The following is a 24,598-nucleotide window of genomic DNA, read 5'->3' on the forward strand; positions in this document are numbered from 1 at the left end:
AATTCAAAGAAAATTTCTCCTTTTCTGTCTCTATTCTGTCCCATAAAATAAGATATTGAAGAAAAGACTTTGACGTACATAACAATTATATTTAATTTTCAAGGATGCACAATTTTCTTTTGATTGGGTAATTTTAAAATACACAAGTGGTATTTGGTTTTGGCGTGGGCCCTTGAGAATGTTTTTGGGGCCAACAAAAAGAATATATTAATCTCTCACGTCTCATGCCAAGGGAAGGAGCTATATTCTAATTAGGGTCTGCCTTAGTCAGCAAATCTAACCTTTTGATTGCCCGTAAACGACACACGAGTAGGGTCGTGTGCTTAAATCCAAAATTTACCGTCTTCCTCGTGAATCAATATATCCAAATTATCGGGGCAAATAATTAAATATATAATTACGGTTTTGCAATAATTTTCGAATTAGAAAGACTCTAACTGGACAAAATTCTTCCCTAGTTGAAAGTTGTTTGACTAAACCGGCGGGAACAATTTTCAATGTTGAATTTCTTATGAAACCTTTCATAACTTTGCACTTGTGCCCATAATGTAATTTTTCTTCCCGTCTAATGGATTGGCACTTGTTTGCACTTATTTGTGATTTATTTACAGACTGTTGCTACATCCTAATCCAAAAATACCACCCACAATGATACAAGTCGTAATTTATATAATTTTCAAGGTACGTTGACTATGTTTGAGCATTAAAAGGATTATTATGCACTTTTTAAAAAAAAAAAGATGCAACATTTTTGTTACTTGCATATGCATCCTCTGCCGTGCCGAGTAAAGGTTGAGATGATGACTATGGATTGTTTTCAAAGGTTGATTTTGTTAAATTACAGTCTGGTATTATTTACCATTAACACTCTCTTCGTGGATTGATAGAGGTTATTCCGGGTTCATCGCATAAAATTACTTAGGACAAATTCCAATGGCACATCTCCGATAATTTCGTTAATAACTTGACATCCCATCCTTTGAAAATAGAATACTCACCGCCTCTATTTTGGCTAGCCTGACTACTAAATGGCCGCCTCACTTGAATTCGGCTAACATGGCACTATCAATTAAAAAAAGAGTTAATAATCCAAAAAAAGACGACCTTTACACTTTTTTTTTCTAATTCTAACACGACCTTTAGAAAATTGCTCAGAAAATCACGACATTTTATTTTAGTCTTAAATCTAGCTCGGCGTTAAATTTTCTGTCAATTTTAAAAGGTAGTGCCATGTGTCGTCATACCATTAGATGAGTTCTCACTTATTTTTATTTAATTTAAAAAATTTTAGAAATTAAAAAAAAAAAGTCTACTGACGGGCTGAGGCTCAAAAGAGGAGGGGGCCGACGGTGTTGGCCTCGATTGTTGCCACCACCGCACCAATCAGGGTCGACGACAATGATCGTAGTCGTCGCCGACCCCAATTGGGGCGGTGGTGGCCGCAATCAAGGCCCCCACCACCGGCCCCCTCCTCCTTCGGGCCTTAGCCCGTTAGCCGACCCCTCCCTTTTTTATTTTTATTTTCAGAAATTTTTTATTAAAATAAAAATAAGTGGGACTCACTCATCCAATAACGTGACAACACATGACACTACCATTAAAATTAATAGAAAATTTAATGTCGTGCTAGATTTGATATTAAAATGAAAGGTCATGCTTTTCTGGACAATTTTGGAAAGGTCGTGCTAAAATCAGAAAAAAAAAGTATAAAAGTCGTGCTTTTTTGGGCTATTAACCCATTAAAAACTTTTAAAAACTGAAAATTTAAAAAATAAACAAATAAAGAAAACCGAGTAGACGATGGTTGACGGGAGAGCTTCCACGTCCCATATGCCTCCTCGCCCTCTCTTCTTCATCGCTCTCCTTTTACGAAACTAAACGGGATGACCGGAATATACCCAGTTACTTAAATAGGAGAAATACGAGTATGCGTTGTGAATATACCCTCTCATACCAATTGAGGTTTTTTGATGAGGAATACCAATAGATCTGATCCCCTATGAAAACAAATGAGACTAAAACCTCACCTATGTATGCTTTCTCAAATCAAATTCATGTAGTTAGATGGTATGGCCACATCAGAAAATTTTAAATGGTCTTACCTTACATTAACGCAGTAAAAACGAATAAGTTTGCAACAATTTAAAGTACATATGACAATTACTCGGTGTTTAACACTCATTTCTCTATATATTAAAATTTAATTGGGGCGGGCAAGGTAGGATGACGGAAAACTCCTCCATAATAGCATGAATTAATTAAAACTAAGCCATAAATTGGTCAAAATAGATTCGGTCATGCAATGTAGCTTATGCACCATAATAGCATGAATTAATTAAAACTAAGTCATTAAGCCCGCGCATTGCAGGGGATTTGTTCTTAGTCATTATCCCATTTGGCTAAGTAATAATTATATCTATATATATATATAGATTTGATGATGATGATAACAATAACAATAACAATAATAATAATCATCATAATCATGCAAATAATAATCATTTTAGTGGAAGTTATGGAAAAATTAGGCATACGAAGAATCGGTGCATGACAAGCCCCCATTTCAAATTTTTTGGCAAATGTTGTACAATGGTAAATGCCCAGCTATTATTTATTATATATAGATATATAGATTTGGCTTAATAATAACTATATCTATTTATATAGATTTGATGATGATGATGCAAATAATAATTATTTTAGTAGAAGTTATGGAAATAGAGTAAATAGGCAATTTCGTCTCTGACTTTCGCAAATTGCATCAATTTCGTCCCTGACTTATTTTTTGCATCAATTTTATCCCAAACTTTGCACTTGTACATCAATTTCGTCCCTGAATTTGCACTTTTGCATCAATTTTATCCCTAACTTTTCGGTTACATCAATGTTATCCTTAACTTTGCACGGTTATATCAATTTAGTCTATGACTTTGCGCAGTTACATCAGTTAGTGCTACAGTTGCATCAATTTGGTCCTTGTGTGGGGTGATTGCATCGATCAAGTCCCAATGCGACATCAATTCAGTCCCCCGCCACATCAATTTGGTCATGCCGTTAAGTATGAATGCTGACGGTATTAAATGGTGAAAATTATTACATCAATTTGGTCATCGTGCTACATCAAATTAGTCCCTCCCTCTCTCCCGCCCTCCCTCCCTCTTTCATTTCACCTTCTCTGAGCTTTGCTTAAGGCTCAGAGAGATTACCATCCTCCGACTGTAAGCCCATCAATGGCTTTTGCTCTAAAACCAAAACCTTCCACAGCCTCCGTCCTCAAGTTCCTCTCCCTCCGCCTTCCGATCATGAGCCCCTCTCCATTACCGACTACGCCATCTCCCTTCTTCGCACCTCCATCCCCGTCTGCTCCACTTTCATCATCGATGCCTAAACAATTCGACTATGTTTCTCACTTCTGTCTGATTAACCACCACTCATTTTTTAACCTTCTCTCTCACCTATGCTCTCCTCTTAACTTGGAGCCAACGACTCAGTGCCGAAGCTCGGACCGATGGCATTACTGAGCCAGCAGCTGTAGTGGTTTCTCTTGACCGGACTCAGCCACAACTCGAGCTCCAAATCAAGCGCCAAGAAAAGAGCCAGCAGCAGCAGCGGTTTCTGTAAAAATTTAAATCAACAGGCCCCTATGCCCAAACCCAAAAAGGTTCATAACCTGATTATCCACAAGGTTGAATGCCCTCTCTATGCTCCTCAAGCACCTCTCTATTGGATAATCCCTATAGCTCCTGTAGGGCTTATAGTCGACAAAATGTGTCACGAAGGGCCATCTCTCGTCTCCTAGACTCGGGTAGTACTTCTCGATCATCTCCTCGTACCGATCCACGAGCCCAGCCCAATAACCGTGCAAGTAATACGAGTTCTCAATGAACACCTTGTCCATCCATTTATCCTGCTGTGAGATCAAGAGATAGATTAGAGCAGACTGATCATCCGCCTTGAACGCTGACCTCCCCTTTAAGTTTGCGATCAGAATCTTTCCCGCCTCGTCTCGAATAGGACCTTTCGGTCCCATCGGAGCCCACGTATCGAGCAAGTCCAAGGACCACTGGCAGTTCCTGAACAAGAAGCTCCCTATGTTCAGCGCGATCCATGACTGTTGATCGAACAAAAGGTTAGGGTACCCATGGATGACCAAATTGTGCTTGATCGAATAGCAGGTTAAGGCATCACTGTCCATCCACCAAATCCACTCGACCTCGGGATAAGACAACATCAACCTCCGAATCATCGACAATTTCACCTAATACCTGGCAAGCTCCTTGTCCAGATGAGCCATATTGTAGACATCCTCAATCTCGTGAATGCGACAGTAATCATCTTGTTCTTCACCGCCTTCAACAAGTAATGATCACCGATCGGGTTATCGCAAGGGTTCGACGGGGATCCTGTCAAGAGCAGAACCCTCGGCTTGCCATTGACATGGCTACGGAATTCAGGATTACTCTCGAGCCATTTCTTCCTGTCATCATCCCAATTAGAGATCTTAGGCCCAAGGGTATAGGTCACGTTGGGGTTGATCTCTAGCTCAGGGGGCTCGTGGTTCATCATCCCATGTTCATTGAAGTGGGACTATGGGACGAGAGAGAGAGATAGAGAGAGAGAGAGAGAGAGAGAGAGAGAAGGTAGAGGAAGAAGATGATAATTTGGGGTTACATTAATTTGCCCGGGCGTTACATCAATTCAGTCCCTAAACAAATTAACGGAACAGTAACGCCGTTTGTCTCTCAATCACTCGGACTGGATTGATGTAACCGGAGATCGATCTGATGTAACGTCAAAACTCAAGGATTTGTGTTGCGAAAGTCAGAGACTAAATTGATGTAACCATGCAAAGTCAGAGACGAATTTGATGTAATCGTGCAAAGTAGAGAACCAAATTGATGTAATCGAAAAGTCAAGGACGAAATTAATGTAAAAGTGCAAAGTCGGGGACGAAATTGATGCAAAAAATAAATCATGAACGAAATTGATGCAATTTGCGAAAGTCATGAATGAAATTGCCTATTTACTCTAAGGAAACATTAAGCGTACGAAAAGTAAGTGCATGAAAAGCTCCTATTTCAAATTTTTGGACAAATAATATACAATGGTAAACACTCTCGCAATTATATATTATATATAAATAGAAAGGTGTGATCATTCTCTCACATTGGGTCAACTATAAATAATAAGCCAATTACTCCTTGAAAAAGCCGTTAATCAAGCCGCATCGCCTCATTCATGGGACCAATTATTTTATTATGCTCGTTCGTAATAATCTGGTCCCCCTTGCTTTATTCTATATCAATAGTATAATTGATCTATTTTATATGTTCCTACTATCATCATCGCTCTGTTAAATCATTGTATGTTAAGCGTTTTATAGTCGGCCTTTTTTTTTTTTTTTTGCTATGGGTTATAATGGCAACTCATGTGCCTGCCTTAATGGAAAAATAACGGAGAAGAAGAAGTAAATGGATGTGGTGTGTTTGGTTTTAGAATTAAGTAGAATTGAGTTTCAATTTTAATTGGATTGTTAAATTATGAGAAAACGTGTGAAAAAGTAATGATTATATTGTTAAATTGTGAAAAAAGTAATGGATATTTGTGAGAATTTAATATTAAAAATTAAATTGAATCATTAAAAAATTGAAGAAAAAGGAAAATGTAATAATTTTATTGTTGATTTTTGTTGTGTAGTGAATAGAGTTAAAGTTACAGTTAAAATTTTAAAAACGTTATTATAAAACCAAACACAGCGGCAATATTCTTGAAAATTCAATTCGAGACTTCTTGATTTCAAATTGAAAGCAAGTGTTCTTGCACTAAATTCCTTTTCTCAATCAATTCCTTAAAGTACTTATATATTGAAATTTTACTTGATAATCTATAAATTACATATATATATATATATATATAATTGACTCATGTATTAATAAATGATCTATTACTAGATAGTGAAACAAATTTTAAAGATAATTTACTAAAGAGAGTTGATTCAATCATGTGAAGCTCACTTACAAAAATCCAATATCTTCTCCGCCTATTAGAAAACGCCCAACTTTAAAAATTAATTGACAAATAAATATATTAAAAATAATTATTTAAATTGATTTTACCTAATTTTTATTATATGATTAAAATTATTATAGTATTTGAAATTATAATAATATGAAAATATTAAAAAAAATATAATATTTGATGCACGGATGTTGTTAATGGAAAATGTGAAATTAAATTTGTGTCAATCTCTATTAAAAAAATCTCTCTAATATACAAATGATTAAATATATTTACATGCATGCTATTTGAGAGATATTAGTCGCAAAAAATTTATTGAACTATTTAAAATTAATCTAAATTTGTTGATTGATCATCGTACAAGATTTAAAATTAACCATGAAATATATTTTATAGTGTGAAGAACCAAATATATGTTTTCATAAAATCAAAATAATTGTTATAAGAGATATATAAATGTGTTAAAACTAATATATACAAGGCAAATGATATAACCACTATAAAATATTTATTCGTTATATATAGAATTTCCAAAACAATTATGGTCTTATAAAATAAAATTTTAAAAATATAGCACTATGAATTTAAGCTCATAACTAAAATAAAAAGTCAAAACTTAAAAATAAGGATGTTATAAACACTACTTAAAAGGGACGAAATAAATTTTTGTTCTAAACTAAATTTATATATGTCACAAACTTATATTAATAATTAACTTAAATATTTTATGCATAGTAATTGAGAAAATTAGTTTCAAAATATTATTATAATAATTAACTTACTCTAAATATTAAGAAAGTATTGAAAATTATTATTTGATAGTAAAACTTAGAGATAAAAAATTTATATTATTATTATTAATAAGAAAATTGGTATTTCAAAATATAAATAATTACAATTGGAAATGATATAGAGATATATGAAAACAAACCCTTCAATACATGGGACAAAAAAGCTAGCACATATAGTAAAAGAGAATTGGCATATTTATTAAGCATTAAAAGTTTAAAAATAAGTAATTGATTTAGCTATGAAAACGTCTTTGCTTCAAATTGGATATAAAACATATTCATAATAAATATCATTTAAAAAATAATTAATCATATTTTCTCATAGTTGTATTTTTTAATTTGCAATTAGAGTTTATAAAAATACGATTACATATAAAAGAAAGTTTTAAATTAAAATTCATTAACTTAAAAAATATTATACATGTGTACAAGTGGCTTTCCGTTGATTTGGCAAGCCTGAAAGGGGTCAACGGTCTCCTAAAATATATTGGAACAATAAACACCATGAAAAGCCCGTGCATTGTAAGGGAAAAGGATGGTCCTATTAAGTATAGTTAGGTGAAATTAATTAACTCCTCCAAATTTTGAAATTATGTGCACGAGGGTCATACATTGGTTTACCAGATACAAAAATGTAAGGACCATATTTGCAAGCCCATGTGAGCATATTGGGCCTAGGCTACAGAGAGAAGGCCTATGACAGCCTAGAGAGAATCCAGCCCAAAGATAATATCAGATCCGATTCAAATTATAAGACCAAATTCAAAATAATGCGGGCAGCTAAGGTAGCAATCGGATTCGGCAAGCCTCCTACATAAGCAGGTATAAAGGAATCGAAAGACTCAACGCAAATAGTTCATTTCTTAAGCTGTAGGGCGATCTCTGACTTAAGCACCAGGAGACTCTTGGACGGGAGTACCTGCAACGGTAGTCGTGGTTCATAGCTCAGTACCGCAGGATTAGCGGAGTTCGTGACGATCCATTATGAAGGCCGATTAGGTTGTTACAGCCCGAAAGAAATTAAGCCTGAAGCCCATCAATTCCAAATGGGGCTGGACCTTTATTAGTTATCTGGACCCCATGGTTCACGATGAGCCCACAAACTATATGAAGTACATGATCGATTTTGAATTTGTGGGCAACATTGCTTTCCCGTTTCGAAAGATTGAGTATTAAATATTATTCTTCCTTCAAACAAATGCTCTTCGAGGAACTCAAACTTGTATTCACTTCTTTACGGGAGTTGAAACTGTTACAACTAACACTTTGCTGGTAGTACATGCTCGTTTCTTTATTTGTCAAAAGTCATGTAATGAATGACGTCCCTCTAAATGAAAATGGCTTCTATTGAGGGCATTCTGCACCAATTGATGGTGAACAGTCTTGGCTTCGAGAAACCTAGACATAATTTTACGTTAGCTTGATGAAAGGCTTCCCTACCTAAATCGACACTGACGATCCTTGATCAAATGGTCTCTTTCAACAGTGGGGCTTCTTTAACCTCGATCAGACAGACTACCCATGTTCCACTTTATGAAAGTTGCGGATGGCTAGATTCCTCGATCAGGTGCTGGAAATTGATGGAAGATCTACTATTGAAATGACAAAATTCGATATGTACGAGAAGTTGAAGCACTTAATTGGACAAAATTATAGTAGAAGGATAGGAATTACATTAGTCCACCTCATGCTACCTACTCTAATTTTTTATTTTTATTTTTTCGATAAATCACGATATATTTTTAATCTATTGTTCTGATTTGAGTATTGAGCCTTTGCCATCGTTGCTTCCAGAAATTTTAACGTGGATGATTGAAAGAAAACATCATATGCATGCCTTCGCTTAATAATCAAGAGATTTTAGGTTCGATAATTAATGAGACGACATGTGCTTCTTTATTAATTATTAGAATTTTAATTTCATTGTATTAGGCACATGGATATTAGTTTTTTTCGTAACTAGAAAAAAGAAATCCTTAAACTTTGAAATGCTAAATTCTTGCATGAAAGAAATCTCGAATTTCATGGAGTACCTTTAACCTTTTTCCCCCCTTTATCAAGAAAATGCGATTTATGTACTTCTCTTTTTATGGGATTAAAATTCTTATCTTATACTTTCCCCGTTTGGTTCCCAAACCTTTGCTTTTGTACAATATAGTCTAAACCTTTTTTTTGTTATCTAAAAATTGTGTTTTTGATAATTCCAGCCTTTGGTATAAATAAATAAATAAATATATATATATATATATATATATATATATATATATATTATAGGATTTTATACCGTTGGTCGCCCATGGAAATCAATTTTTCATGGGCAACTCCTAAAATCGCATCACATTTCATCTCTTAACTCCAAAGAGGAACATCATTAGTTCTTCACTTACATCCCTTATGTTCTTATTTGTTCATCATGTAGCTCCTTGTACTTATCTGTATTTAACCTTTTGTTCTCAAGATTGCGATAAATTGTACTCCCTCATTTATTCCCATGCTCTTTCATACCGTTATCACATCTATTCTGTTATGCAATAATTTATATAAAGTAAACATAAGTATATAATAGGAATAGTTATTTATAGAAATTATAAATACTCAATAGTTAGTAAAGTCTTTTATATTTTATGAATGAGCATATTGAGTAGTATACGTGCCAAAAAAAACTATTTTAAAGTATAAAATTTATTTTCCAGTATTTCTTCTTAGGTAATCATGTCCTCAGTCATATTAAGAATCACTTTTTAACCTTTAATCATATAATAATTCCAAAAGTCTTACGAATTCTCTTAAACTCGAAAATATATATAATTGTTTGTTTATGAGTTGCTTCAGTTCAAATTTTTTTTATTTTTTTATTTAATTAATAGTTGCCATGTCAAAAGAGAAGGTCATAAGTGTAAGTTTTCATTTAATTATCTTATTTTGTGGTAATATGTCTAGAAAAAATATGAGTTGAAATTATGAGTAGAAGAAAGTGACAGATAAGAAGGGGAGGGGGGGCCGGGCAGCAAGAGCGAGAGCGAGACAAAGGAAAAGACAACGGTAGGATTGAATAGGGGACATCTGGGGAAAGGATGTGGCACCACCACTACAACAACTATAGCAAATGTTTTAGTTCACTGATGGTAGTAGCTCTTTTATTTATTTGTGTCTAATATATACGTAATAAAAAAAATTTGACATCCACCCTGTAAAATAGACGGCACATTCGGGATTCGAAACTTTACTTGACTGACTTTAAATTTATTTATAGATCATTATCATTGTAAACTTAATACATTTATGACTAAATGAAATATATATATATATATATATATATCTCCAAGAGTGGACACATATAAATGCAGGAAAATATCTAAAAAAATACAGAAAATAAAAAGAAAATAAGAATGATAAAATGAAAAATAATGAATGTTTGTGAAAATTTTCAAATAAAAAAATTGTCGAACACATGCCACAATTATGCTTTTGAAATTATAGAAAAGAAATGTTGGAATACGTGGCACGATATTGAGCATGCGGATTCTCAAGAGTGGACATATATATGCAAGAAAGCACCTAAAAAATTTACGGAATATAGAAAGAAGATGAAAAAAAAATACAAAAGAAAAATAACGAAAAGTTTGTAGGACCCATGGTCCAATTATTTGTACGGACCCGTTCATACATCGTATAATTGTGTATCCTCTCTTCGCTACTGGACGCGCGGTGAATTTATTAATTAATACACCACAAAATATTGACATAACTGTGTAATTATATGCGAGGTACAATCTATATCATCATTTGGAAAGTGCGCATGCACAAATGGATATCAAATCGCCCTCACGACATTTTTTCGGTGTGTATACTATTATTTAGAAATTCAATGGACCTTGACAATACTTTGTTTGTGATCAACTCCACACTGTTAGTGCCTAGAATAAATAAAGGCATTTTGAATCCTGATGATGATGTTTAAATGAACTTCAACGCAATATTCTTAATGATCTTGCTCATAAATTAAGGGGCATGGAACCTTACGTTGGTTTATGTGCTGCCGAGCCCTGTTTGAATTTAGATTTTCCCCATGTCAGTAGCTTCCTCACTGTGTGTGGTTAGATCCGCTCATCCTCATCAGCTATTGTCGAGCGGCGCCAGCCCTTGACACTGTACAGTTGTTTTTTAAGTAAAGTTGCTAATTATTAAATTAAATATATAATTAAGAAATCATTAGATGGCATCAGTGTCACAAAAAAGAATATTATCTTTTCTCTGGGTAGCACAAAAAAATAAAGTGTCAATTTTTACGATGCCCCCCCTTGATCGTGTCAGCCACCAACTTGAACAGTGAACAACACCAAGGTCGCTCAAAAGGTGGAACAAAGAGACATGTCGTTCCAAATTGAAACCACCAAATATTAAAAGAATATACATATACATACATACATATATATATATATATCCCTCATCCATTTTTCGATTAAAACAAAGGTTTATGCGCCCAAATTGCAATCACTTTTGTGTTTATATTTGTTGGGAAGGGATGTACTCAACCAAACAATAACGCAGCGATTAATCTTCCTCCCCTTCTAGTGTAATCGAGATAGGAACTAATCAAATCAACCAACTAGCAGTAAAGTAAAAGAACACCAATAATTTTACGTGGAAAATCCCGATGTGGGGAAAAATCACGGGACCAACTCCGAATCAACGATCCACTATGAATGAAGGTTATACAATGTCTTTCATCAAGGGTAAACCCTTGGATCACCAAACTCAAGAGAAACACTCTCTTGGATCACCCAAATACTAAATTCGTCACCCACACCGGGTGGTTCACAAAATCAGCTGAAACAGCACCTACAGAGCTCGAATAGAAATTCTGACCGTTCAGAAGTTAGTCCCACGTGTTGTGAAGCTGCTGTCAAAATTTCGTCCCAATCGGAATTCGTTTGATGTCCCGATCGAGGTTTGATCTCCAGCTGCGCGCTGCCCCTGTTTATCCGATTTTGCTCTGTTCTTTTGTTGCTGCTTCTGCTGATCTACTGCTTCTCTTCTACCGCTGCTGCCGCACACCACTGATCTGCAGCTGTTCTGCTGCTATTTATTCCTCAGCTAGTTTGCTGAAATATTAACCCTAACAAAAATGGGTTCTTGGGCCTATTAAAGTCCGATAAAAGCCCAATACAATTTGAGCCCAACTTCCTCCAAATTGGAGGGATACCCAACAAACTCCCCCTCCCGACTATTTGGAGGCTTCAAGCATACCGGCTATACTTCGGCAAACATGAAGTTTCTCCCTAGCGAGAGGTTTTGTCATCATATCAGCTCCATTCTCATCGGTGTGCACTTTGTCTAGCTTCACCAGTTTGGACTCCAACACATCTCTAATCCAATGAAGCTTGATATCGATATGCTTCGACCTCGAATGGAAAGTGGGATTCTTGCAAAGATGAATGGCGCTTTGACTATCACAGTGTAGAACATACCTTTCTTGCTTCAAGCTCAACTCCTGCAAAAACTTTTGCAACCGCAACATCTCCTTGCAACCTTCGGTCACCGCAATGTATTCGGCTTCCGTTGTAGACAAAGCGATGCACTTTTGAAGCCTTGACTGCCATGAGATAGCTCCCCCTGCAAAAGTCATCAAGTATCCCGAAGTGGATTTCCGGGAATCAATATCTCCTGCCATATCCGCATCCGTATAGCCCACTAACTCCGGCTTACTAGTGCCAAAGTGTAAACACACCTTGGATGTTCCTCTGAGATACCTCAGAATCCACTTAACTGCATTCCAATGCTCTTTCCCCGGATTGGAGAGAAAACGACTAACCACACCAACAGAATGAGCGATATCTGGTCTTGTACAGACCATGGCATACATCAAACTTCCTACAGCTGATGAGTAAGGAACTTTCTTCATCTCTTCTTTCTCCTTCTCACTTGTAGGACATTGCTTCGAGCTAAGTTTGAAATGAGAAGCAAGTGGTGATGAAACTGGTTTAGCATTACCCATGTTGAACCGATCCAAAATCTTCTCGATGTACTTCTCTTGATAAAGCCAAAGTTTTCCACTTGATCTGTCACGAGAAATATGCATCCCAAGGATCTGCTTTGCCGGTCCCAAATCCTTCATGGCAAAGGACTTGCTGAGCTCTTTCTTCAACTCTGCAATCTTGCTCATATCATGACCGACAAGCAACATATCATCCACATATAACAGTAAAATGATAAAATCACCATCCGAGAATTGTTTCACGAACACACAATGATCTGAAGTTGTCCGTGTGTAGCCATGGCTCAACATGAAAGAGTCAAACTTTTTGTACCACTGCCGAGGTGCTTGCTTAAGCCCATACAAGCTCTTTCTCAGCCTGCACACCAAATGCTCCTTACCTTTAACTCGGAATCCTTCAGGCTGCTCCATATATATTTCTTCCTCCAAGTCACCATGCAGGAAAGCTGTTTTTACATCGAGCTGTTCGATCTCCAAGTTCAGACTAGCTGCCAGTGCGAGAACAACTCGGATCGATGACATCTTGACAATGGGCGAGAAGATCTCCTCGAAGTCAACTCCTTTCTTCTGGTTGAAACCTTTCACTACCAGCCGAGCTTTGTATCGAGGTCGCGAGTTCTCTGTCTTCAACCTGTAGACCCATTTGTTCTTCAATGCTCTCTTACCTTGCGGTAGCTTCACTAGGTCATACGTGTGATTTTCAAACAAGGAGTTCATCTCCTCATTCATCGCCTTCAACCAGTGCTCCTTGTGCTCATGTGCCACAGCTTCATCATAGCACTCAGGTTCTCCCCCGTCAGTCAGTAGCACATACTCATGAGGCGGATATCTTGTAGATGGTCGTCTTATTCTATCAGATTGTCTAGGTAGATCTGCAGGCTCTAACTGTAACCGCGAGCCTGTATCATCCGTAGTCACATCATCATCTACCTGAGGAATCTCACCCCCAGTCGTGGTTTCTTCATACTCACCAGGTACCTCTTCCACTGGATGCTCTACATCAACCGGTACAGGAATAGAGATCGCGTGAGGATTGTCTACTCTGGCCTTCTCTAACTTTTGCAAATCCTCGATTGTCTGGTCCTCAAAGAAGACAACATCCCTACTCCTGATGATCTTCTTGCTATCAGGGTCCCAAAGCCTGTACCCGAACTCTTCATGTGCATAACCCAAGAAGATGCATTGTTTTGCCTTGGCATCAAGTTTTGATCTTTCATCTCGAGGAATGTGAACAGATGCTTGTATGATACTTTCTTGCCGGTCCACACCTGCAGGGGTACATCTCCATCAAATGCAACTGACGGTGTAAGATTAATAAGATCAACCGCTGACCTCATTGCCTCGCCCCAGAAAGACTTAGACAGTTTCGCCTGAGAAAGCATACAACGAACTCTCTCAACAATTGTGCGATTCATCCTCTCTGCAAGCCCGTTTTGCTGTGGTGTCTTTGGTACCGTCTTCTCAAGTTTGATACCGTGAGTCCTGCAATAGTTTTCAAAAGGACCCCTATACTCACCACCATTATCAGCTCTTACACATTTCAGCTTCATGCCCGTTTCTCTTTCCACTGCTACATGGAAGTTCTTGAAAATCTCAGTCACCTGATCTTTAGTTCTCATAGGGCAAGCCCAAACCTTCCTGGTGTGATCATCTATAAAGGTCACAAAATAGAGAGCACCACCAAGAGATCTATCCGACATGAAACAAACATCAGTATGCACAAGGTCAAGTATATCATCGCATCTAGAGGGACGACTTCTAACAAAAGAAACTCTCCTCTGCTTACCGGCTAAACAGTGATCACAAGTGCTCAAGTGCATACCTTTAACGGGCAAAGACTGCTTTCTAGCAAGAATTTGAATACCTTTCTCGCTGATATGCCCAAGTCTCCTATGCCATAGCTCGATAGGATAATCCTCAGCAACATTAACCTGACCGGAATTGTGTTTGGCACGCAGCCTGTAGAGAGTGTCGGTCTTCTGACCCCGTGCCACAATCAACAAACCCTTGGAGAGCTTCCATCTCCCATTACTAAATTCGTTACTGTAGCCTTCATCATCAAGCTGACCCGTCGAGATTAGGTTAAGGCGAATTTCTGGAACATGCCTCACCTTCTTCAGAAGCAACTTGCAGCCAAGCTCGGTCTCTAGACAGACATCACCAGTACCGACAATCTTGCATGACTGTCCATTCCCCATTCTCACATAACCATAGTCCCCGGTAGTGTAAGATGAGAAGAAATCCCGATGAGGAGTGACATGAAACGAGGCACCTGTATCTGCAACCCAGGTAGAGTCCTGACATGTGAAATTCACATAGGCTTCATCACAAATGATGTAGGTCTCTCCATCAGATGCCACTGCTGTAGTGCCTTCTTCTTTCTTGTTCTCACCGTTGCCATTCTGATTTTTCTTCAGAGCTCTACACTCCCTTTTGTAGTGTCCCTCCTTTCCACAGTGATAGCAAGTGACCACTTTCCTCGTCTTCGACTTTGATCTACCCCTCGATTTGCCACGTGAGTTACTATGCTTGGAAGAGAAATTTCTGCTTTGACTTCTCCCCCGTTGTTCAGTAACCAAAGCTTCAGACTGAATGGAAATCCCCGAGCCTTTCCTTCTAGTCTCCTCATTAAATAAACTGTCTGTCACCGTGGCCAACGATAGCTTCCCGTTTGGCGCAGAATTGCTTAATGCAACCACGAGTGTGTCCCAATTATCCGGTAGAGTCCCTAAAAGTAGACAAGCCTGCAACTCATCGGGTAATATTATCTCCAGGTTCGTCAACTGGTTAATAATATCCTGGAAATTACTCATGTGCGCAGCCATATCACCTCCATCCTGAAAACGAAGATGAACCAGCTTCTTCACGAGGAATGCCTTATTTTGCGGTGTCTTCCTCGCATAGAGATTTGTCAATTTATCCCACAAAGCTTTTGCATTTGTCTCCTGAGCAACATGATGATAAATACTATTGTCTATCCACTGCCGAATCAAACCAATAGTCTTCCGATTTGTGCGTTCCCAAGCCTTGTCATCCTTATCTTTGGGTTTCGCGGAATCCCCTTCAATGGGATCGTACAAATCCCTGCAAAATAGAAGATCCTCCATCCGAGACTTCCATATAGAGTAGTTGGTTGCATTCAACTTGAACATAGATCCTGTAGATTCCTCCATCTCGAAAACACCGAAAAACTCAAACTTCTCTAACCCGAGGCTCTGATACCACTTGTTGGGAAGGGATGTACTCAACCAAACAATAACGCAGCGATTAATCTTCCTCCCCTTCTAGTGTAATCGAGATAGGAACTAATCAAATCAACCAACTAGCAGTAAAGTAAAAGAACATCAATAATTTTACGTGGAAAACCCTGATGTGGGGAAAAACCACGGGACCAACTCCGAATCAACGATCCACTATGAATGAAGGTTATACAATGTCTTTCATCAAGGGTAAACCCTTGGATCACCAAACTCAAGAGAAACACTCTCTTGGATCACCCAAATACTAAATTCGTCACCCACACCGGGTGGTTCACAAAATCAGCTGAAACAGCACCTACAGAGCTCGAATAGAAATTCTGACCGTTCAGAAGTTAGCCCCACGTGTTGTGAAGCTGCTGTCAAAATTTCGTCCCAATCGGAATTCGTTTGATGTCCCGATCGAGGTTTGATCTCCAGCTGCACGCTGCCCCTGTTTATCCGATTTTGCTCTGTTCTTTTTTGTTGCTGCTTCTGCTGATCTACTGCTTCTCTTCTACCGCTGCTGCCGCACACCACTGATCTGCAGCTGTTCTGCTGCTATTTATTCCTCAGCTAGTTTGCTGAAATATTAACCCTAACAAAAATGGGTTCTTGGGCCTATTAAAGCCCGATAAAAGCCCAATACAATTTGAGCCCAACTTCCTCCAAATTGGAGGGATACCCAACAATATTAACATTCCAAATGCATAATTAGCACCCTCAAAATTTTCCCCTCCTTACCGCTTTATTGGGTGATTGACACTTGATTTTCCGTCAGCCTCTATTGGTCGATAGACAGCTCTACCCTAATATTTTACCCTAAAACCATTTATTAGATCTCAATCGTTGGACAAACCAAAATTTTTGCTAGTGCCAAGGCATAAAATAGCATCTCTGGTAGTTTGGAGTATGGACTCATAAATTCATTATCGAGTTGATAATGATCAGAGTGTGACGCAAGGTAAAAAAAGAACATGACACGAGAATAACATTAATTTTTATTTTTTTTTACCTATCAACAAAAAAAAAATGTCCTGTCCCATCTGAATCTCGGATCACGCTTATGACACTACCTTAAGTCTAACTTGGCAAACACTAAAAGATGGATGTAAGGACATGGCGATATGCTGTATAGTTTCACCTGTCTTCCTAAAGATGGACGCAAGACAGGCTATGCAAATAAGACTAAATATAGAATTGATTCAAATAATTTGGCGTTTTTCTTAATTTAACTAGGGTTTTACATTCAAGTCTTGTAAATGATAAAAATTTATGATTGGAAGATTTTTATTCACTAGTGAACCCATTCGATTTGAATCTGAATTAGAACGGAAGAAATTAGACTTCTGAATATTAGATGATACCCACCGAAAAGATGTTTGTATAGATTCAGCTTTTCTATCTAGCATTTATAAGCTCCATATTAATACTTGATAGGGTTGAGCTGGACTCCGAGCATGAGGACAAGTTGCATATTTCTACCAGACCGGTCACCAGAGCACATGCCAAGAAATTGGAGCAAGCCTTGCAGAACTTATGGACGCATATTCGGAAAGAGGCACGCAATTCGAGAGACAAACGAGTCGACTCGGGGCTGATTTTGGTCATCAAGAGTGCTGGACAACATCAGTACACATCGGGGCATTAAAGGATAACCACAACTACCTCAAATCTGGTTGGAATATGTCTTCTAGAAGAGAGCCACCAAATCTAGTTGGAATATGCCTTCTAGAAGATGGCCACCAAATCTGGTTGAAATATGCCTTCTAGAATATGCTAGGAACTTGTGCTTTGCTTAGTTGTCTTTAGATTACAAGAGCATTATAAGCTCTTCCTTAAGTTATTTTTTTCACAACGTTCTGCCATTTTTTATCTTGTGTGAGAGATATTCTCTAAATTGTTCTTGTTGAACTTATGCTTCAAGGGTTGCAAGTCGATTACTTGTAGTTCTTAAGCTTCGTATAATATTGGTTTCTAGCTCTACATAGCTATGGGGTCAATATTCCACCCTTCGAAATCTCTATCTTGGACGATCCGGGATTTGATTCCATATTATTGTTGCTGGGTTCCGCGACGGGTTCGACGGGGTTCGCATCATTTTGGTATCAGAGCTTAGGCTCCAAATTGAGGTTTCATCTATCCTTATTCTTTCCTTGTTCATCATTTTGGAATTTTTAGATCTATCTTCCATTTCTATCATTTTCATTTAGTCTTGTCTGATCTGTTCATAGCTATCCAAAAAAAATCGTCAAAAAAAAAGAATTAGAAATAAGAAAAAGGATCGAAGTAAAAAAAAAGAAAAGAGAAAAGGATCTGAAGTGGGCGAAGAATTTATTAAACAATTTGCTGTCTTTGTGTTGTAATTGGTCTGTGGTAAATTAGAGTGATTGATTGTTTCGCCGATTACACTGGCCTTAAGTTGATCTGTCATAGTTGCTCTCATCCTGTTTTTCTCCGATAGTATTTGCATCCATTCCATCTTTGATTCGTCCAGGCTCATTCCTTTCACATACATCTTGTCCATCCATATCTCTTTACTTCTTTGCTACTTAGAACTGATATTATAAGTGGCTTGAGCGAGCAAGTAATTTTCTCAAGGACTTGTAATTAGATTGCTTAGTTCCTCCAGAATTTTGTGAAGAAATCTACAAGAGGAAAAAGGCAAGAGCGGGTGAGATCATCAGAGGGTAAAAGCCATTGTATCGAGTGAAATACGAGAGTTTGTGTGACATCGATTTGAGATTAAACACGTGAGGGAGTGATTGTGAGGTCCTTTTACTCCAAGATTTATTTGCAGATTTCAACATGTCACAAGAAAATAGCGAGGGACTTGAACAAAGCAGTGGAGGGCCTGATCAGAGCACAATCATTCGGGTTATGCAACAACAATTTGAGCGAATGAACATGGTACTCAATACGATCAATGACCGGTTAGAGAGGCATGATGAGCGGATTGACCAGTTGTGACAAGCTCCCAATCAGCAACCAAGGAGGAACAATAACCGACAACCGGCACCTACTATTGATCCATTTGATGAGCACGAGGAGGGATCCTATGATGATGAGGATAATGTGTCTTCCATTGCCACAATAAGACGAGCTCGAGGAGCAAGGGCTGAGGGGCCATGGTGCGGATGTGGGAGGCGCCAAGAAAGAGACACCGTTGATCGTAATATGGGATCCATCAAGCTGACCATTCCTCCGTTCCAAGGCAAGAGCGATCCCGATGTTTACATCGAATGGGAAAGGAAGGTTGAGCTGGTTTTTTATTGTCGCAACTACTCCGAGGAGAAAAAGGTGAAGCTTGCAGCTGTGGCATTCACCGACTATGCCATAGTTTGGTGGGATCAATTGACGGTAAGTAGACACTGAAATGGGGAGCGACCTATTGACAATTGGGAGGACATGGAAGCTGTCATGCGGAGGAGGTTTGTCCCATTCCATTACTACCGGGATTTACACTTGAAGCTGCAGAATCTTAAGCAAGGGTTTAAGAACGTTGAGGAGTACTACAAGGAGATGGAGATTGCCATGATTAGCGCCAATGTTGAGGAGGACCGGGAGGCAACCATGGCTCGGTTCATTAGTGGACTTAATCGGGAGATTGCCAATATTGTGGAGCTACACCATTATGTGGAGCTCAAAGAATTAGTATACATGGCTATGAAGGTTGAGAGGCAGCTCAAGAAGGGGGGACGATCGTCATCCAGATTCGAATCCTCTAATTCGAATTCGAAGTGGACTTCCAAGTTTGAAGAGGCTGGACCTAAATGGGCTGGTTCGAAGCAAGAGGAGAAGGCCAAGGGAGACAAGCCCGCAGCCAAGCCATCATTTGATTCTAAGGAGAGGTGTAACTCTTCTTCCCAACCTCAAAGAAACCGTGATATAAAGTGCTTTTGTTGTTTGGGTTCTGGTCATTATGTTTCTCAATGCCCAAACAAGAGAGCCATGATTATATTAGATACTGGGGAGATTGAAAGTGCGGATGAGCATGTGAGTGACACGGACTCTATACCATCACTTGAAGATGCCGATAATGTGGAGCATGCTGTATCGAGTCAAACTCTTGTTGTTTTGAGAGCTCTACATGTGCAAGCCAAAGAAGATGGTGATGATCTACAAAGAGAGAACATTTTCTACACTCGATGCCACGTGAATGATCGAGTATGTGGACTGATTATTGATGGAGGAAGCACTGTGAATGTGGCAAGCAAGCTGATGGTGGAGAAGCTTGGTTTGAGTACTCAAAAGCATCCGAGGACATATAGGCTTCAGTGGCTGAATGAGAGTGGTGAATTGAAGGTGACAAAACAAGTGTTGATCTCATTTTCTATTGGGAAGTACCATGATGAAGTTTTGTGTGATGTAATTCCTATGATAGCTAGCCATTTGTTACTCGGGAGGCCATGGCAACTTGATCGAAGGACTACATATGACGGGTACAAGAATCGGTATAGCTTCATCAAGGATGGTCGAAATCATGACACTTGCCCCGCTGTCACCACATCAAGTGTTCGAAGAGTAATTCCAAATCAAGAAGTACAATGCTGAGAGTTTAAAAAAAAGTAATAGAGTGGCTGAACCAAAAGAAAAAGAGAGTAAAAGTGAGAGGAAAGAAATTCGAGAGAAAAGTGAGAGAGAGTGAAAAGAAAGAAAAATGTGAGAGTTCAACCATGAAAAGAAAAGAGGGGAAGAAAATGAGTTTTTTCACAAAAGTAAGAGAGTTAGAGAGTGTTAGTAAAGATGAAAGGCCAATGATATTGTTCTTGTACAAAGAGGTCTACTTATCTACTAATTTTAACTCATCTTTGCCTAGTGTTGTGGTTTCTCTTTTGTAGGAGTTTGATGATGTGTTTCCTGAGGAGATGCCACCGGGATTGCCACCAATCCGTGGGATAGAACATCAAATTGATTTCATCCCGGGAGCGCCCATTCCAAACCGGCCAGCATATCGGTGTAGTCCCGAAGAAGCAAAGGAACTCCAAAAGCAAGTTGATGAGCTGCTGACCAAGGGCTATGTTCGAGAAAGCATGAGTCCATGCTCTGTGCTCGTGTTGCTTGTTCCCAAGAAAGATGGCATGTGGAGAATGTGTGTGGATTGTCGAGCTGTGAATAAGATAACGGTAAAGTATCCCTATCCTATTCCTCCATTGGATGATATGCTTGATGAATTGCATGGTTCCACTATATTTTCTAAGATTGATTTGAAGAGTGGGTACCATCAAATTCGCATGAAAGAAGAAGATGAGTGGAAAGCAACATTAAAACCAAGAGTGGATTGTATCAGTGGTTAGTGATGCCATTTGGATTTCCTAATGTACACAGCACATTTATGCGCCTTATGAATCATGTCTTGCGTGCTTACATTGGAAAATTTGTTGTTTACAATGATATTCTGATTTATAGCAAGACTAAGCATGATCATATGGATCATTTGAGGTGTGTTCTTGAGGTGCTGAGGCATGAGAAGTTGTATGCTAACCTTAAAAAGTGTGAATTTTTCTTGGAAAGTGTTATTTTTCTTGGTTTTGTTGTAAGTTCCAGGGGTATGGAAGTGGATGAAGAGAAGGTGAAAGCACGGGAATGGCCTACACCCATTACCATTGCTGAAGTCCGAAGCTTCCATGGCCTTGCTAGATTCTATCGAAGATTTGTGCGCAATTTTAGCACCATAGCTGCTCCTTTAACCGAGATCATCAAGAAGGAAGTTGGCTTTAGATGGGGCAAGGAGCAAGAGAAGGCATTCAATACCTTGAAAGAAAAGTTAAGTTCTGCTCCTTTACTGATTTTACCGGACTTTTCTAAACCTTTTGAAATTGAATGTGATGCTTCCGATATTGGTATAGATCCCGTCCTTATGCAAGAGAAGAGGCCTATTGCTTACTTCAGTGAGAAGCTCAACGGGGCTGCGTTGAACTACTCCACATACGACAAGGAGCTTTATGCTTTGGTGAGGGCTTTGGAGACATGGCAGCATTACTTGTGGTCTAAGGAGTTCATCATTCACACCAACCATGAGTTCTTGAAGCATTTAAAGGGTCAATTATGTTATATCTAATTAAAAAATTATCAATATATATTAATGATACTAAGTAGTTTATATTTATTGATTTGGTGTTTTAAATCAACCAATAAGATTATTATTAATGTTATATAATTAGTTATATATTTTATGGATGAAATTTATTTTTTTATATATTTGATAATTATTATGTCTTACCACTTAATCGATTAACCTTTCACATGTAATGCACGCGTAGAATCACTAGTTTATATATATATATCATACGCACATTAGAATATATAGCAGTATGTGTTTTCTTCCCCTTGTCATACTAATTTGGCAGGAACTACAATGCTTGCAGACTAAATAGTTTTTTTTTTTGAGGAGAATTATCGTTTCATAAGTAACACAAAATGAAATATATATATATTAAATTATTAATAGGGATAACTGATTAATGTATCACTTACTTTATGAAAGAGGGTGCAATGCAATGATACATGCTCTCGTCTGATAACTAAAAGTTTATAACAAATTCGATATTTGTGGCAGAATTACTCATGCTCCCTTTATTAGCTAGTATGATTTTTATTTCAATATACTAGACCATTGAACCTCCCTTGTAATCGGAAAAAAAAAATTATCACTATATTATAGTATCATAGTTTCTTTTAGGAGCTTCCCCATGTTTTGCATTATGTGACTGAGCATTATTCAGTAAGAAAATCAGTAACTTATGCAGGTTCCCCATACATACATACATACATACATACATACATACATAGAAAAGCACTCATATACTTTCTTTTTTCGGTTACAAAGGAGATTCATGGATTTAATTTAATAAAATACAAATCCTAATAACTAATAACGAGGCATAGGTAGTACTATCACTAGTATCAAATCTAGACTCTCTTCATTACCAAGTAAGAGTATACGTTATTGCGTTACACCCTTTTTTATACACGCTCATATACTTTTATAGGTTACAAGTATATGAGTGTGTATCAAACAAGGTGTAGCGTATACACACACTCATACACACGCTCACCCTCTTTGATACACAAATGTACTTTTTTGGGTGACAAGTATATGAGTGTATCGAAGAGGGTGTAGCATATACACACATTCATATACACGCACTCATCTATTTAAAGACCAAAATTCGCCAGCCCCTACTCTCCTAATTACAGAGTCCTCTATATCAAGGCAAAACCACGTGGGGGTCCCCTATACGGAACACGAATAATACCTCTTCAATGGATGCCAAAGACGCTACAACGAAGAATATATATCATTCTGTCACGACCCTGTAAACCTTTTGGAGCTTTATTAATCAATCCTCGTATTGGTCCATGTAGAGAAACTACCAACATCATTACCATAAGATAGAGAAACTATAGTTAAAGAAGCCCCAAGACAGGTAGAAATAAAAAACTAACCATGTTCTCTAAATACAGGTTTTATAAATACATCAAAGAGAACTTAAACAACAAATCTGAGAAGTTAATAGTCGCGCACATGACTTTATAATTACAAATTAAAACAATATCATAATTTTAATATATCTGCTGGTCTTTGAATGGATCACAGTGAAGTTGGTAGCAATTACATAACCTGAGAAACAAGGACTGCTATAGTGCCGGTCCATTTATGGTCATGCTTGTTATACACACTCGTACTCGAATGAAACCTAGTTATCTCTTGTAAATTCCTTATGGAAAACCTAATTATCACAATTTTATGGTAGAAGGACATGAGAAGTTGATCCGAAGTTGCCTTGTGCATGGCTCGGAAGAGTTGGAGAGCTAGATGTCTTTTTTTTTTGGTGTACCATGGTATTTGAAAATCCAACTAGTCCCAACTAATCCAGTTCGAGTCGGATCGGTCCATTAAGTGGGTAAAGTGGAGAGCTAGATATGTTAGCTTCAAATACCATAGATGAAACAAGTCCTTACTATCTTAGCTTCAAATTTTGTTTCAAATTTCAACAAAATAAGATAGTAAGTAATTGTCTCAAAATGATATATATATATATATATATATATATAATTCCCTTCTCTAAATGTACAGGACTTAAGGGAGATAAAGAAAATGGAGTCTCAAATAAAGAAAGTATAGTGTAATAAGATACGTCCTTCTAGAAGTTTTAAATTCGATTTTGGACTACCATTACTCCATTTTTTAATGTTTCATTTCTTGTACTAAACTCATGAGTTTTTCTTATAATCAAAATAAAAAACAGGGAGTCTGCAATCAATATGTATTATAACTTTTACTTTCGTTTTTTGTTTGCTCGTTTAGTAACAAGAATATAATTATGTTTCCTAGATTGAATATGTATAGTATTAGGAAATATAACCCAAAAAAAGGGAAAATATGTTATGGGGGAGGAACATTTAATTTATTTAGTTTCGGTCTTGAAAGTCGAGATCCCTTTAGGTGATATCACATGAATCGATTCATGTGATCATTTGCTGATCTGCCGTGATATCATAGAGAGTGTTGTCACGAAGCTTAGGTTAGCTTAATTAGGGGAGAGACAGAT

At 37.7% G+C, this 24,598-nt stretch overlaps 1 protein-coding gene and 1 pseudogene across 1 annotated transcript; one reads left to right on the forward strand and one right to left on the reverse strand.

Annotated features, from left to right (window-relative positions):
- Positions 1-3,273: 3,273 nt before the first annotated feature.
- On the reverse strand, positions 3,274-10,745 carry LOC116204314 (annotated as a pseudogene).
- Positions 10,746-19,220: 8,475 nt separating this feature from the next.
- LOC116204315 lies at positions 19,221-22,104 on the forward strand. The gene is made up of 4 exons (XM_031536404.1): positions 19,221-19,403; positions 19,521-20,567; positions 20,885-21,174; positions 21,591-22,104. Exons 1-4 carry the CDS (start codon positions 19,221-19,223, stop codon positions 22,102-22,104), a joined length of 2,034 nt encoding a protein of 677 aa, XP_031392264.1.
- The last annotated feature ends 2,494 nt before the right edge of the window (positions 22,105-24,598 follow it).

The sequence above is a fragment of the Punica granatum genome, chromosome 4, assembly GCF_007655135.1.
Source record: "Punica granatum isolate Tunisia-2019 chromosome 4, ASM765513v2, whole genome shotgun sequence".
Classification (NCBI taxonomy): Eukaryota; Viridiplantae; Streptophyta; class Magnoliopsida; order Myrtales; family Lythraceae; genus Punica; species Punica granatum.